Source organism: Myxocyprinus asiaticus, chromosome 13 (genome assembly GCF_019703515.2).
Source record: "Myxocyprinus asiaticus isolate MX2 ecotype Aquarium Trade chromosome 13, UBuf_Myxa_2, whole genome shotgun sequence".
NCBI classification, from domain to species: Eukaryota; Metazoa; Chordata; class Actinopteri; order Cypriniformes; family Catostomidae; genus Myxocyprinus; species Myxocyprinus asiaticus.
In genome coordinates, this window is record NC_059356.1 from 51,214,646 (window position 1) to 51,231,484 (window position 16,839).

General features: G+C 41.3%; 2 protein-coding genes across 3 annotated transcripts; both read left to right on the top strand.

Moving 5' to 3' along the window:
- The first annotated feature begins 542 nt into the window (after positions 1 to 542).
- Positions 543 to 1,801, top strand: bglap (bone gamma-carboxyglutamate (gla) protein). The gene is made up of 4 exons (XM_051713797.1): positions 543 to 624; positions 731 to 790; positions 1,039 to 1,132; positions 1,558 to 1,801. Exons 1-4 carry the CDS (start codon positions 567 to 569, stop codon positions 1,658 to 1,660), a joined length of 315 nt encoding a protein of 104 aa, XP_051569757.1. The 5' UTR covers positions 543 to 566; the 3' UTR covers positions 1,661 to 1,801.
- Positions 1,802 to 3,168: 1,367 nt separating this feature from the next.
- LOC127450062 (WW domain-binding protein 11) lies at positions 3,169 to 15,410 on the top strand. Of its 2 annotated transcripts, XM_051713787.1 has the most exons (12): positions 3,169 to 3,276; positions 5,102 to 5,185; positions 5,276 to 5,307; positions 5,714 to 5,807; positions 6,079 to 6,275; positions 8,598 to 8,731; positions 10,100 to 10,233; positions 10,318 to 10,509; positions 12,620 to 12,733; positions 12,830 to 13,102; positions 14,423 to 14,608; positions 14,693 to 15,410. In XM_051713787.1, exons 2-12 carry the CDS (start codon positions 5,122 to 5,124, stop codon positions 15,232 to 15,234), a joined length of 1,962 nt encoding a protein of 653 aa, XP_051569747.1. In that variant the 5' UTR covers positions 3,169 to 3,276; positions 5,102 to 5,121; the 3' UTR covers positions 15,235 to 15,410. The 2 variants fall into 2 exon arrangements, with proteins under 2 accessions (XP_051569747.1, XP_051569746.1); XM_051713786.1 differs by having other exon boundaries at positions 10,100 to 10,509.
- Positions 15,411 to 16,839: the final 1,429 nt, after the last annotated feature.

The window sequence follows — 16,839 nt, forward strand, 5'->3', positions numbered from 1 at the left end:
TTACTGTGTTCCAGGTGCACACACATGTGCATTACTGTGTTCCAGGTGCACACACATGTAGGCTATTACTGCTTTAACTGTACACACATGCATGTCTGTGTTTAAGTTGCACACACACATTATTGCATTTGAACTGTACACGCATGCATTACTGTGTTCCAGCTGTACACACACGCATTGCTGTGTTTTAAATGTACACACCCATTACCGTGTTTCATCTGTACACATCTGGAATGTAGAGTTAACATGAAACTGAGCTGTTGAACTTAGTGCTCCAGCACAATCACATTATGACTGAAGAAAATGCTATATTTACACACATCTGTAATTAAAGTCTTTATATGAAGAGAGCTGGTGGTTTCCACTTGCATGCAATGGTGTAATTTGTAGTTCATGGAGTTGATGCAGGTTGAAGTTTGCACTGCACTCATGTATCACATCTGTGTGGGTGTGGATATTTGATTCCTTGTCCAATCATGATGTCTGCTCATTGTGATGTCATCATTATAAATGATGTGAGTGACAGAGAAACACACATTCACAGATCGACTCACGCTACGAGAAACATGAAGAGTATTACAATCCTGATGATGTGCTGCATCACTGCTGTGTGTGTGAGCGCAGGTCAGTGTGTGTGTGTGTTGTGTGATGTAGTTATGTAATGTGTACAGTGTTGTCTTGTTTTGAGTTGTTGTGCAGTTGTTTGTTGTGTTGTGTTGTTCTCCTCTAGGTCTTACTGATTCTTCACACACAAAATCAGTGATTGCTGCAGAATCTCCCAGTGATGAAGGTGACACTGTGTGTGTGTTGTGTGTGTGTGTGTGTGTGTGTTGTGTGTGTGTGTGTTCTTTATGTTATACTCTTTTTTTTTTTTTTTTTTTCTTACAATAAAAGCATCTAGTGGCAGCTAAGCTCCAAAAAAATGTACCCAAATTCAAGCTGTTATTCACTGAAAATTTTCCCCTGTTTGAACCGACACGAGGGTGAGTAAATGATGACAGAATTTATGATATTTTTGAGTGATGTGTTCTTTTACAGGTGTGTTTGTGAAGCGTGACATGGCGTCCACTCTTGTGAGACAGAGAAGAGCTGGAGTGGCTCCTGCAGATCTGTCTGTGGCTCAGCTAGAGAGGTACACACAGACACACTATACAGTATACACTACACTACACGTGTACAATATACACACTTGGCAGGAGTCGGGAACCTTTTCAGAAGCCATAACAAAAAATTCTTTAAAAAATCAATTTAAGAGGTTTGTCTTTTCAGAGCCAAAGAAGAGATAATGTCATTTGTATCACTATTTATTACTATGATTATTGTTATTATTATTATCACTGAATAAATACACAAAACAGAATGTATATTGTGCGAGTCCTTGACTTACAACACTTCACCTCGCTTGGATTTATTGAATCATGTGAACTACAGAACATCACACACTACTGATTGAACACTGCGAACTAAAGTTTATGAAAAATACAATAAACACTACAGATGTCCAGCCGTTCACTTGAGTTTGAATGAAGTAATCCATTTCTGTCATTCTCTCTTCAGTCTCAAAGAAGTGTGTGAAGCAAACGTGGCGTGTGAACACATGATGGACACTTCTGGAATCATCGCTGCCTACACTGCATACTACGGGCCCATTCCCTACTAGAGCGACATCTCATCAACCCTACAGCGACATCTTTATGAGCATCTGACAAAAATCATTAAAAAACATTATAGCTGACGCAATAATGCATGTCTTTTCTAGCCATCATGTGATTAAAAATCAAAATAAAATACTACAATATGAGTTCTGTTCAGTTTTAGCAATGTTTATTCATGATTTCTTTGATCTATCAGAAATATATCATGAAGATTTGCAGTGAAACACACTATAAATCACATAAAAACACACATTAATAGCAGCACAACATACCTGTGAAATATAAAGTTAATTTCCATTACACACATATAACGGAGACGCATGATACTGAATGAACTGAAAACAAATACAAACACAAAAGTGAAGAACAAACATACCAAAAAAAAGTGATAGTCAACATACAACTTGTATATAAAAGACACACTGATGCCAAACAAACAAAGAAAATGATGCAAGCACAATGCAGAGCTCTTCAGTCATGGCATGACCTTTGATCTATGAGGTCATCAGAGGTCACAGAGAGATGTTTAATTACACACTTTCTTCCTGCAGCTCAGTTTCCACACAAACACTTTTCATCAGTATTTCATATGACTCGCAGTGAGTTTGAATATAAAGTTAAGGCATGATTTCTTTATATAAAAAAGGACTTCTGTAAAGCTGCTTTGATTGGATGTTTGTCGTGTAAATATGTTGATTTCGGTTAAGTTTCATTTGTTCCTCATCAGCTTCTCGGTGTTCTTGTGAGATCTCACGTGCTTTGCACATCATGATAATGTCCAGTTTCAGATGTACTCATTTAGTCTTTTATTGAAAATAAACTCAAAACTGACCACGCTGCCGACGTCACTGTTTTAGAGGCGTTGATTGACAGCGACACAGCCAAACAGATCGCTCTGTCATTTATTTATTCATTATTCAATTTTCTCAGTCTCACAATTTTGTTGATTTGTTTGAGAATGGCCTTTCAGAAATCAGAACTAATGCCTGTTTATTTATTTATTATTATTTTTATTAAACATATACATAATCTCTAATAATCTGGGTGGGCACTGGTTCAATGACGCGTCATCAACAGGCAATTTACCACGACATTTTTAACTTTGTGTATAGAGAGACTCCTCGACAAACTACACTAACCATTTAAATGTCAAAACTGACTGGAGCAGTAATTATATGATAATATTTTTATGTTAACAATGTAAAGATTAAATGTGAAGAAATACAGTATATTAGGATATTTTCACAAATTTTCACTGGTCAGAATTATTTATTTATTTTGTGTCATCATCATTATCATCATTATTATCATCATCATCAGCTGTTAAATAAATAAAATAAATAAATAAATAAATAAAAACAACAAAGCGCTTCTTTTAATTCAACAGCTAAAAACAGTGTATTGTATATATTTATATCTATATATATGGGTTAGGGTTTTTCCATCTCTATATAATATATATATTATATTTTGAAATGTGTTTTGGTGTTTTGAATACATAATAAAAGTCCGGCCGGATGTGTTGCGGAGTGATGACGTGTTTCCGCTCAGTGTGCGGCGTTGGACGCGTTTATTGATCGGTGATAAATGTGAACATTTCAGATCGATTCAAGTGATTGAGGTGAGTTAGACTTTAATATAAAGCTTTAGTTTGGGTTTACTTACTGCGACGATGTGAAAATGAGGAGATTTCAGCGGTGTTCACGAGACTCATTTAACAGACACTTTTATCTCTATAATTTATCATCCAAAAGTCAACAATACCTTTAATAAATGTTTATCTTTAAATCTCTTTATGTGAGAGAAACACACTTCAATAAATAATGGACATTTATACTTACCGAATACTAATTGTAAAAAGAATGAATCCAATATTTTCGAAACATTAAAACAAGTTAATAAGAAGTACAGTGTTTGTATTTGAGTGTATTTAAAGATACAGTTCATACACAATATTTTACATCCAGATACTTAATGTACGGGGCTGAAGAAAGATATAATTAAGACCATTGTTATGTTTTTCTAAATAGGTTAGTTCTCCCAAAAACAAACATTCTGTCATCATCCTCATGTCATTCCAAACCCGTATCCATTTCTATCTTCAGGTATTAGTCAGTATATGAGCCTCAGTCACTGTTCAATAAAAGTGTCTGATATTAGTTGTGAAGTTTGGGTTAGTTAGTCAGGGTTAGGTGTTAATTTAGGGTTAGTTAGTCAGGATTAGATGAGAAGTTAGGGTTAGTTAGTCAGGGTTAGATGAGAAGTTAGGGTTAGTTAGTCAGGGTTAGATGAGAAGTTAGGGTTAGTTAGTCAGGGTTAGATGAGAAGTTAGGGTTAATTAGTCAGGGTTAGATGAGAAGTTAGGGTTTGTTAGTCAGGGTTAGGTGTGAAGTTAGGGTTTGTTAGTCAGGGTTAGGTGTGAAGTTAGGGTTTGTTAGTCAGGGTTAGATGAGAAGTTAGGGTTAGTTAGTCAGGGTTAGATGTGAAGTTAGGGTTTGTTAGTCAGGGTTAGGTGTGAAGTTAGGGTTTGTTAGTCAGGGTTAGGTGTGAGGTTAAGGGTTTGTTAGTCAGGGTTAGGTGTGAAGTTATGGTTTATTAGTCATGGTCAGGTGTGAGGTTAAGGGTTAGTTAGTCAGGGTCAGGTGTGTGGTTAAGGGTTAGTTAGTCAGGATTAGGTGTGAGGTTAAGGGTTTGTTAGTCAGGGTTAGATGAGAAGTTAGGGTTAGTTAGTCAGGGTTAGGTGTGAGGTTAAGGGTTTGTTAGTCAGGGTTAGGTTTGAAGTTAGGGTTAGTTAGTCAGGGTTAGGTTTGAAGTTAGGGTTAGTTAGTCAGGGTTAGGTGTGAGGTTAAGGGTTTGTTAGTCAGGGTTAGGTTTGAAGTTAGGGTTAGTTAGTCAGGGTTAGGTGTGAGGTTAAGGGTTTGTTAGTCAGGGTTAGGTGTGAAGTTAGGGTTAGTTAGTCAGGGTTAGGTGTGAGGTTAAGGGTTAATTAGTCAGGGTTAGGTGTGAGGTTAAGGGTTAGTTAGTCAGGGTTAGGTGTGAGGTTAAGGGTTTGTTGTCAGGCATAGATGAGAAGTTAGGGTTAGTTAGTCAGGGTTAGGTTTGAAGTTAGGGTTAATTAGTCAGGGTTAGGTGTGAGGTTAAGGGTTTGTTAGTCAGGGTTAGGTGTGAAGTTAGGGTTTGTTAGTCAGGGTTAGGTGTGAAGTTAGGGTTTGTTAGTCAGGGTTAGGTTTGAAGTTAGGGTTAGTTAGTCAGGGTTAGGTGTGAGGTTAAGGGTTTGTTAGTCAGGGTTAGTTGTGAAGTTAGGGTTAGTTAGTCAGGGTTAGGTGTGAGGTTAGGGTTTGTTAGTCAGGGTTAGGTTTGAAGTTAGGGTTTGTTAGCTAGCTTTCATCACACGTTCTTCATCAGTTCAGATTCTTCAGATGATTGACATTCTCTGTGTTTTTCAGGTGAAACAAAGTCTGCAGACATGGGGCGACGTTCCACCTCCTCCACCAAGAGTGGGAAATTTATGAACCCCACCGATCAGGCCAGTGAGTACAGCTGCACCCAACACCAACACTCAAACACTTTGTGTCAGATGATCAGCGTTCATGTGTTTGTGTGTGATTGTGTGTCTGCAGGGAAGGAGGCGCGCAAGAGAGAGCTGAAGAAGGTATGTATCTGACCTCTGACCCCCTGAACAGTAGAGACTGAAGAAGACGAGCTGCTGGAGGAAGTGTGATGCTGCGTGATGTACTGCTGCATACGATGTGTCAACCACCTGAGCATCGGTGTGGAGCAGAGACACCTCTTCATGACACTTTCACCGCTCCCACCACACTGCTCACACCTAGCCTCAAATTCAGTGTGTGCGTGTGTGCTGTGCATGTGTGTGCGTGCGCAGTGGCCACATGAACTGATGAACACTGACATCCACATGAACGCTTGGACCTGGAAAACTTTTCCCAGAAGAACATTCCCTCTAGCGGCTTGTCTTCTTGTTCTGAATGATTGGTGTATATTTGATCATCTGCAGGTATTGACGTGTGTGTGTGTGTGTGTATGTGTGTGTGTTGTAGAATAAGAAGCAGAGGATGATGGTTCGAGCAGCGGTGCTGAAGATGAAGGATCCACGTCAGATCATCAGAGACATGGAGAAACTTGATGAGATAGGTCAGTGTCAACATGTTAATATATTTCAAATGTGGCTCAGTTTACCTTAAAAATATACATCTCTCCAATAAATAATCTGTCTACTAATCTTTAGCATGATTGGTTCAGTGTGTGTTTGTGATCTGCTACCCAGAAGAAAACGGAGCAGGTTAGCGAGCCTGTGTAGCACAAGTTAACATGGTGATGAACACCAGCAAAACCCACTGCAAACTTGCCCTGAAAAGCAATGAGATCTGCTTCATGAGACAGGCCTGTGATGTGTGTGTTTCAGAGTTCAACCCGGTGCAGCAGCCACTGTTGAATGAGAAAGTTCTGCGTGACAAACGTAAGAAACTGCGTGAGACATTTGAGCGAATCGTCCGTCTGTACGAGCGGGAGAATCCAGAGACGTATAAAGAGCTTCGGAAGCTGGAGGTGGATTACGAAACCAAACGAGGACAGCTGGCACTCTACTTCCACTCTGTCAAGGTGTGTGTGTAGCACAATACACATCGTTTTAAAGCAGTAAATCAAACTGTAATGTCTTTAAGCCATCAGTGAGCGAGACAAACACTAGTGGAGAGTAATCTTGAGAGGAATCAGACTCGTCCTCTGGCTTTACCTTTCATGTACAGTGCATCCGGAAAGTATTCACAGCGCTTCACTTTTTCCACATTTTGTTACAGCCTTATTCCAAAATAGATTAAATTCATTATTTTCCTCAAAATTCTACAAACAATACCCCATAATGACAACGTGAAAGAAGTTTGTTTGAAATCTTTGCAAATTTATTAAAAATAAAAAACGAAAAAAAAAAAAAAAATCACATGTACATAAGTATTCACAGCCTTTGCTCAATACTTTGTTGAAGCACCTTTGGCACCAATTACAGCCTCAAGTCTTTGTGAGTATGATGCTACAAGCTTGGCACACCTATTTTTGGGCAGTTTCTCCCATTCTTCTTTGCAGGACCTTTCAAGCTCCATCAGGTTGGATGGGGAGCGTCGGTGCACAGCCATTTTCAGATCTCTCCAGAGATGTTCAATCGGGTTCAAGTCTGGGCTCTGGCTGGGCCACTCAAGGACATTCACAGAGTTGTCCCGGAGCCACTCCTTTGTTATCTTGGCTGTGTGCTTAGGGTCGTTGTCCTGTTGGAAGATGAACCTTCGCCCCAGTCTGAGGTCCAGAGCGCTCTGGAGCAGGTTTTCATCAAGGATGTCTCTGTACATTGCTGCATTCATCTTTCCCTCGATCCTGACTAGTCTCCCAGTTCCTGCCGCTGAAAAACATCCCCACAGCATGATGCTGCCACCACCATGCTTCACTGTAGGGATGGTATTGGCCAGGTGATGAGCGGTGCCTGATTTCCTCCAGACATGACGCTTGCCATTCAGGCCAAAGAGTTCAATCTTTGTTTCTCATGGTCTGAGAGTCCTTCAGGTGCCTTTTGGCAAACTCCAGGCGGGCTGTCATGTGCCTTTTACTGAGGAGTGGCTTCCGTCTGGCCACTCTACCATACAGGCCTGATTGGTGGAGTGCTGCAGAGATGGTTGTTCTTCTGGAAGGTTCTCCTCTCTCCACAGAGAAATGCTGGAGCTCTGTCAGAGTGACCATCAGGTTCTTGGTCACCTCCCTGACTAAGGCCCTTCTCCCCCGATCGCTCAGTTTGGCCGGGCGGCCAGCTCTAGGAAGAGTCCTGGTGGTTCCAAACTTCTTCCATTTATGGATGATGGAGGCCACTGTGCTCATGAGGACCTTCAATGCTGCAGAAATTTGTCTGTACCCTTCCCCAGATCTGTGCCTCGATACAATCCTGTCTCGGAGGTCTACAGACAATTCCTTGGACTTCATGGCTTGGTTTGTGCTCTGACATGCACTGTTAACTGTGGGACCTTATATAGACAGGTGTGTGCCTTTCCAAATCATGTCCAATCAACTGAATTTACCACAGGTGGACTCCAATCAAGTTGTAGAAACATCTCAAGGATGATCAGTGGAAACAGGATGCACCTGAGCTCAATTTTGAGTGTCATGGCAAAGGCTGTGAATACTTATGTACATGTGATTTGTTTAGTTTTTTATTTTTAATAAATTTGCAAAGATTTCAAACAAACTTCTTTCACGTTGTCATTATGGGGTATTGTTTGTAGAATTTTGAGGAAAATAATGAATTTAATCCATTTTGGAATAAGGCTGTAACATAACAAAATGTGGAAAAAGTGAAGCGCTGTAAATACTTTCCGGATGCACTGTATATGTGCCAATATTATTTATGTATATAATCTGTATTCATTGAGTAGATGTGATATGAGGGTAAGAATAATGATGAACTGTAAGTGTATTGATTAAGAGTCAGGTTTGACTGTGGTGATGAAAGCCGCGTTCAGTGAAGTGTCTTCTGCCGTCAGGCTGGTTGGAAGACTAACTGGCATTCATTTTTCGTCTCTAAATTGCAATTGAGAGACAGTGGTTGAAGCGCCCCTCACTGTCTGGTTGGCACAGCTGCAATAGAAGTCATCACTCAGCAACACTTTATTTTCACCGTCCAACAGATGTCGAAATATTTTATTTATAATTCTCATATGTGTGGATTTATTGCTATGAATTTGAAATAAGTTCTAAACGTTACATGGTGGTGTGACGATGCTGAATTATTAAATCCCTCACAAATAAAGACTGGTGTGTTTGTTTTTGGGAACATACACCGTTACATCAGTGGAAACACGTTCACAGATCCACAGACTGTGTGTTTGTCAGGACTTGTGTATTTTATAGTGTGTGTGTGTTTATGTAAATATGTGTGTCCATCAGAACGCTGAGTCTGTGGAGGTGGACAGTATCCCTCTTCCTGACATGCCACACGCTCCATCCAGCATCTTAATCCAGGACATCCCACTGCCTGGAGCTCAACCGCCATCAATACTGAAGAAGAGCTCTGCACTCGGGTCAGAACACGCACACATTTACATTTATTCATCTAACTGTCACACTTTATACAAAGCAACTTAAAAACAAGGAAAAGACAAAGAAGGACAGAAGCTTATGTAGAAGTGTGAAACAGAAGAGACCATGAGAGTTTTAGGAAGAGACTTTGAACCTTATTGTGATGGAAGCACCAGACGATGTTCACTCACTGATCACAGGACGAGAGGAACACACACACACACACACACACACACAACTGAAGGAGTGTGTTGAAGTGTGAAGCTGCTGTTTCAGGGCAGCTACAGTAAGCCTGGCTTAAAGGAATATTCTGAGGTACAAGTGAAGCTCAATTAACAGCATTTGTGTCATAATGTTGATTATCACAAAAATTTATTTCCACTCATCCCTTAAAAGCACAAATGTGTGTTCCAGTGAGACACTTACAATGGAAGTCAATGGGGTCAATCTGTAAACATTAAAATACTCACTGTTTCAAAAGTATAGACACAAGACATAAACAATATGTGTGTTAACATGATTTTACTGTCATAAAATTACTTACTAATCACATCTGTGGAAAGATATAGACAATTTTACAACTTTAATGCCATGACGACGTAAAATAACAAATATCAGCTCAAGTAATACACAATTTTTAACAGAATTAATGTAAGTGCTTTTATTAAATTATAAGGTTCATATTTCTGACTTTTAAACCCTCCAAATATTGACCCCATTGACTTCCATTGTAAGTGTCTCACTGGAACACACATTTGTGCTTTTTTTAAACAGAAGGTGGGAAAAGTCAAAATGTATTTTGTGGTAATCAACATTGACACAAATGCTGTGGATTGAGCTTCACTTGTATTGAACTCGGAATATTCCTTTAATAGTCCTAGCTGAAGGGCCGTTAACAGAGCGTTGCAGTAGTCCAATCTTGAGATGACAAGAGCTTCAGACCAGTAGCTGAACAGTATGTTTAAACAGGAAGTGTCTGATGTTTCTGATGGTGTCGAGTGTAAATCTACATTATCAGGCTGTTATGTAGGTGTAGTTACTGAAGTTCAGCTAGTCATGAAACTTTAACCCCAGACGCCTGCTGTTAGTGTTGTTGAAGTCCGCTGAACAGTGTTGTGTTTGACCGATGGTTGGGCTGCGTATCATCCAGGTTGTGTGTGTGGAGAAGAGCACTGAACACTGATGTGACTCAAAACTCCATGAGCTGAGACTCAAACCAGTGCAGTGCACTTCCTGTGATGCTCAGATGAGACAGAGAGGCTGCACAATGGGATCTGATGATTGACAGGTGTTGTAAGATGAGAACGGGTGATTCACAGATCTGCAGTGAGCGCTCTGTCCATTTTCATGTGACTGTGTGTGTGTTCCAGGAAAGGGTCTGCGGTGTCCTCAGCTGCTCTCGCTGGAGTTCCTCGTCTGCCGCCTGGACGAAAACCACCGGGACCCCCGCCAGGACCCCCGCCTCCACAGATACTGCTGCTGTATGGAAACACACGGCGAGCAGGTACACGCGCACACACACACACACACACATTTATATATACACCCCCACCACACACACGCTACAGTAACATGTGTTTGATGTCAGAGGGCGGTGGCGGTTCAGATACCGAAATGTTTGATGTTGGCGGGCGAGACACTGACAGCGAGAGTGACGCAGAAGACGACAGCGACTCGCAGGATGACAGCGGCGGAGAAAGAGATGACACAGACGCTGACATGAGAATGACGAGTGATCGCCATGACGACCTAGAGAACGAGAGAGCCGATAAACACACAGGTGAGACTATGTGTGTTTGTGTTTTTTTTATTTTTTATGTTTATTTGTGTTTGCAGTTCCCCCCCGCCATATTTATTCATACTAGGGCTGGGCGAGGTGTAAAAAATATTTGATCAATAATCGCCTTAAAAAATATCGCGATATAAATTATATCGTTAACCCCCCTGCCGAGGATCGGTGAATTTTTTTGCTTTATTGATTTTGTTTAAAAATTTGATTCATTTATTGAAACACGAAAAACATAAACAAAAGGCATTTCTAAATTCAAATTGCACTTTAAATGAAAAAAAGCAATAAAAAAATCTTATTTAACCACCTCCCCAAATCCAAACATATACTGTCTCCAACGGCTCCATTTACCATCACGCAAGTATCCATCAGTGACAACAGGTGCAAAATTACTAATCCCCTATAGATTAAGAACTAAAGACAATTATAAATGTAAAGATAATAATAATCAAAATAAATAAGCCTAATAGATTCCCTTGTGTTATATAAAATAATGCTGCAAAATGTGTGCTTATCGAATGTGTTTATGTTTTGGTAATACAGTTAATGCTGCCTAAAGAAAAGAAAATAATACTCAATATTAGGTTCAAGGTGAACATGTATTATTTATGATTGAATTACTTTCGTCTTTATTTAATACAAAGATATATATTACTGAATCTGAACTAAACTCACAGCACCTCCTGAGATGATCGGAGATCATTTGCAGCATTCTCATAAACAACATTATTCTTGCAAACAGTTTTCAGATGAATGAAACAGAGAAAAAGAGTGAAAACTCTACAAGCATTTGTTCCACAAGACAAGCTCGTGCTGCACGTCACTGAACAAACAGCGAATCAGACACAAGCACTGACAGCTTTTGGACATCTTGAGAACTGGATTCAGCCTCGTGGCGGGTGCTAGATTCACATCCTGGGCTACTGTTTAATATATTTGCTGACTTCACAGACACATGGTTTTGCCATTTCCCGATATTGCCGATCATCTTCTGTCAATGAGATCACATCTCAAAGACGGCAAGATCATGTAGATTTACACTCTACAATATCAGGAAGATAAGACCCTTCCTCTCTGAACATGCCACACAACTGCTTGTTCAGTCACTTGTCATATCTAGACTGGACTACTGTAATGCTCTCATTGCAGGCCTCCCTGCATGTGCAACTAGACCCCTCCAAATGATCCAGAATGCAGCAGCACGTCTGGTCTTTAATGAACCAAAGAGAGCACATGTTACACCACTCCTTGTCTCTCTCCACTGGCTACCGGTTGATGCACGTATCAAATTGAAGGCTCTGATGCTGGCATACAGAACAGTCACTGGGTCTGCTCCAGCATACCTAAAATCATTTCTGCAGAGCTACACGCCCACTAGAAGCCTGCGGTCGGCTAATGAGTGGCGCCTTGTTGTACCAACACAAAGAGGCACCAAAACACTTTCCCGGACTTTCAGCTTCATCATACCACATTGGTGGAACGACCTTCCCAACTCCATCTGTGAAGCTGACTCTCTGTCTTCAAAAACACATCTTTTCCATGAGCACTTAACCAGTCACAAATATATATATATATATATATATATTTTTTTGCACTTTATTCTGTTTTGAATACTATTATGATGCTAGTGAAACTTTGTAATACAGCACTTTTCATACCACTGTCTCCTTAAGATGATTCGCTTATGTGTTCCTCTCTTGTAAGTCGCTTTGGATAAAAGCTTCTGCCAGATGAATAAATGTAAATGTAATGATGTAAATGTAATTGAGTGTCACAATCGGCATCGGGATCTTTGTAAGATATCGTTGATATCCGATAACATCGTCCTATCGCCCCGCCCTAATTCATACTAAACAAAACACGGTTTTATAATATCTATGAAAATACAGTTTATTAAAACAATGCTGTTGTAAACTAAAGATCCGGTCAGTAACTGATTCAAACCAGTCACTTGTGAGTCTTTCTGACTGATTCATTTATACGAGTCATTGGTTCGTGAATCATATTAATCAGACTCCCAGTTGAGGGGAAACATCATGTCTGTTACCATGGCGCTGTAGATGGAGTTGCTCAGAATATTGTTTGTGTTTGTTGTGCACAGGTCGCAGTGTGCGGTTTGCTGACATGCCTCCACCTGGAGAGAAGAGGAAGAAGAGGGCGATGAAGAAGACCAAGACCATCACACCACTGCAGGCCATGATGCTGAGGATGGCAGGTGTGTGAGAGTGTGTGTGTGTGTGTGTGTGTGTGTGTGTGTTTGTTTGAGGTGAATGTTGAATACATGTTTACACGTGTCTGTGTGCGTGCACAGGTCAGTCAGTGCCTGAGGAAGACGAGGAGGATGAAGAGGAGTTCACAGACTCGGAGGATTCGGATGCTGATGATGAAGGTGTGACTGCTGAAGCTGCTCACTCATTGGCCAATCCCAGACTTCCTGCTCCAACTGCACCAATTGCAGCTCAGCAGCCTCCTCCACACATGCAGGCTCCACCAATCACAGGGCCTCCTCCTTTAGGACCGCCTCCTGCTCCTCCAATGAGGCCACCGGGACCACCATCTGGCCCGCCTCCAGGACCACCTCCTGGTGCGTCTCCTCACACTGTTAAATTCAGCCCTTATGTGTTCTTTATTATTGTTATTATTATTATATTGATGTTATTACTGGGCAGTGGGTTTTTGCATAGTCGAGCAACAGTCTTCATCTGTCTGAACATATGATATAATGGGTAATCAAGTATTTGAGGTTGTGCATCATTCCTGAGCAATTCCAGCATTATAGATGTGACATTTAACTTCTCATAGAAAGTACTCATTACCAGTTCATCAAACCATTTATATATATATAATCATAAACCCCTACAGACAGAGTCCAGACCTCAGAACGTTTTCAGTCTGACAGGTTCTCCTTGTGTGCTTTGTGGGCATGAAAAAATGAAATGGGAAAAGGAAAAATCATAAACACTTATAATGGAAGTCAATGGGGTCAATCTGTAAACATTAAAATATTTTTTCAAAAGTATAGACTCAAGACAAACAAAATTTTAGTGTGATTAAATCACTTACTAACCGCATCTGTGTAAACTTATAGACAATTTTACAACTTTAATGCCATGACGATGTAAAATAACAAATAACAGCTCAAATAATACACGAGTTTTAACAGAAGAATTAATGTAAGTGCTTTTATTAAATTATAAGCTTCACATTTCTGTCTTTAAACCCTCTAAAAATTGGCCCCATTGACTTCCATTGTAAGTGTCTCACTGGAACACACATTTGTGCTTTTTTTAAAGAAAAGGAGGGACGAGACGAAATTAATTTTTGTGGTAATCGATATTATTTCACAAATGCTGTCGATTGAGATTAACTTGTATTGAACCCAGAATATTCCTTTAAGGATTCTCGATTAATTTAAGATTGAAATCGCCACATGGCCTTGCATGATTACTAAACCACAAAAGGCTGCTTTTAAGAATATAGTCTGCATTCAGCGCTTCAGTTAGAGTGAATTGGCGGCGCACTAGCGGGTGTGTGCGTCACATAAGCAGTGGCAGTATCAGAAGATCTTATCACAAAACACAACATTTGTCCCCACTGGCTTTAAACGCAGCAAGACTGAAGCAGATCAATAGTCATTATCTGATTTATCACGGTATAAGAACGAGTGATGGAAGTTTGTGATTCACTGATATGTGATTTTGACATGAAACGCATTATTATGGATGTTTAATTAAAGAAGGAAGATCATTTGTTTATCGTATTTAACGTGCAATGCAGAGGCCAGTTACGGTTCGATTAATATGTTGGATGAAGCCGGACAGACGCATTATCTAGATCTGTTAGTCTGACTGATTGTATGTAAACGGGGTGTGTTTTAGTGTAAACAATCTCTGTGTGTGTTCAGGTGCTCCTCCGTTCATGAGGCCTCCAGGGCTGCCGGCCGCTCTCAGGGGTCCGATGCCGCGCATGCTGCCTCCAGGACCCCCGCCGGGCCGACCGCCAGGACCTCCTCCCGGACCGCCGCCAGGTCTGCCCCCCGGACCCCCTCCCAGAGGACCCCCACCCCGCCTGCCCCCTCCGGCTCCTCCAGGTCAATCTGTGTGTGCGTGTGCGTGTTTGAATATTAGTGTGTGTTTTTATGTGTTTTAATGTGAGATCTTGATTTGATTTGCAGGAATGCCTCCACCACCCCCTCCTCCCCGTGCCGGACCCCCCCGCATGGCTCCCCCACTCTCTCTCTTCCCTCCACCGCTCAACCCCAATGTGCTCAGTGCCCCGCCCAGCATCGTCCCGCGTCAGAAGCCTTCGGCGGCGTCTGTTTCCAGCGACAGCTCTCAGAACGCGTCCGCACGCCCCTCCACCATGCAGCTGCCCCCGCCCCCTGGCACCGCCCCCCCGCTCGCCCCCACCATCGAGAAACGCGCCAATATCTCTGGACCCCCTGCGGCACAGCCGGGCGGCGCCACCATCTCCGCCAAACCTCAGATCATCAACCCCAAGACGGAGGTGACACGCTTTGTTCCCACGGCGCTCCGCGTGCGCAGAGACCGCGCCGGCGCGGTGGAGAGAACGGGCGGCAGGAGAGAGGACGAGCGTGAGCAGCCCAAACAAGTGTCTATAAACCCATCCCAACCCACCGGTGCCGCCCCGCACAACATGAAGACTAAAGACCAGATGTACGAGGCCTTCATGAGGGAGATGGAGGGGCTGCTGTGACCACTCGTTTAATGAGTCAATAAACGAAATCTTCTGCGACACGTTTGTTTGAAGGTCATTGGCGCTCTTATTTGCATTATTTTATACATTTTCTTTTAGCAGCCATGTGTTTGTTACTGTCATATATGATAATGTTTCATCTTTAAACATGATTAAACCTCAAATCTCAAACTCCTGCTGCTCTCATTTATCATTTTGTTTATGATCATTTATTTGTAATAAATGTTGCTTTCATTTATAATCTTAATTATATTTAAATATTCTGATATTCACATCCAGCTTCAATCTGTTTTCATCAAATGAAACCTGGAGGAAATCTTGGAATAAGATCTTTTTCTCCAAGTACAAGCTAGATGAGTTCATCTTTAGTTCTTATGCAAACACAGTACAGAAACATGAAAGTGAAAACCACTCTGTGCTGACATACATGGCCAATTAATGAGAAGTACACAAAAATAGCAATGAAAATGTGAAATAATAGAAGAGTGCAGTATGTCGATTCATTTTTATTTTGAGGCAAGTGGCTTATTTTGAGCTTGTTTTTCCAGACCAGGTTGTTTGTTTCTCTTGTGAGATCTGGCAACACTATATTTCATCCATCACTTTAGTGCAGAGAGTACTGTCATTTTACAAATAATCATTCTTTTATTATGTTCTAACCGTTTACCATTTGGAAAGGAGGCTGCTGAACTTCTGAACCGGAACGAAATTTTATTTATTTATTTTTTGCTCGGAACGAACCGAAATGAAAAACTTTTTTTATTCCCTTTTGAATATGTGTAACGGTAGCAAGCTGGTACGTGATAGCTGTATGGTGTGTGTAAACCTCACTCCTTTGGCCTCAAGAGGCGCATTAGCCTCCTCGTTAGCACCCCGCCTCCCATGCCAGAGACCCCGGTTCGAATCCCGCTCAGGTTGAGCAGGACTGGTTACAGTGGTGCCGTGACCCGGATGGGAGTGAGGTTTAGGGGGTTGGGTCTAACATTAACCAGCTGGTTAGGGAGCTGTGTGGTGTGTGTAAACCTCACTCCTCTGGCCTCAAGCTGCGCATTAGCCTCCTCGTTAGCACCCCGCCTCCCATGCCGGAGACCCCGATTTGAATCCCGCTCAGAGCGGGTCGAGCAGGACTGGTTACATATGAAACCTACCACACTATGCTGCAAAATTTGTGGAACATTTTGTTCAGAGTTGAAATATTTGTATGTTTAAGTAAAATGTTTCAAAAATGTATTGAAATGTCATAAAACATTTGTTTATGGAGTTGAGAGTATCTTGAAGTGACTTACATTGGCTTACAGCATTGGCCTGGATGCTGCATTATTTATAATCAATAGTTTTCAGTTTCAGATGCCATTGTGGAAATTCACTGCACTGTAAACCAGGATTAATTTAATCCATAAATGAAAGTGTGCAATAACAGGACAGTTACTGAGATTAAGTAATTTTCAGATGATCATGTGATGCTAACATGGCTGCCCCCTTGAGGGTGCCCCCGCCCCATGTAGAATAAAACATATTTCATAAGGTTTCTGATATGACTGAACACTTCATCTCAAGTGAGTGGTCATGATTTCATACATATGTTTCAATATTACTGTTCATTCC

What these genes read in the sequence shown, in the direction of transcription:
- LOC127450062 (XM_051713786.1), top strand. Translation starts at nt 5,122, where the DNA reads ATGGGGCGACGTTCCACCTCCTCCACCAAGAGTGGGAAATTTATGAAC. An exon ending in GCAAGAGAGAGCTGAAGAAG is followed by an intron (nt 5,308 to 5,713) that starts GTATGTATCTGA and finishes TGTGTGTTGTAG; the next exon opens with AATAAGAAGCAGAGGATGAT. An exon ending in TCTACTTCCACTCTGTCAAG is followed by an intron (nt 6,276 to 8,597) that starts GTGTGTGTGTAG and finishes TGTGTCCATCAG; the next exon opens with AACGCTGAGTCTGTGGAGGT.
- bglap (XM_051713797.1), top strand. Translation starts at nt 567, where the DNA reads ATGAAGAGTATTACAATCCTGATGATGTGCTGCATCACTGCTGTGTGT. An exon ending in TGCTGTGTGTGTGAGCGCAG is followed by an intron (nt 625 to 730) that starts GTCAGTGTGTGT and finishes GTTCTCCTCTAG; the next exon opens with GTCTTACTGATTCTTCACAC. An exon ending in AGAATCTCCCAGTGATGAAG is followed by an intron (nt 791 to 1,038) that starts GTGACACTGTGT and finishes GTTCTTTTACAG; the next exon opens with GTGTGTTTGTGAAGCGTGAC.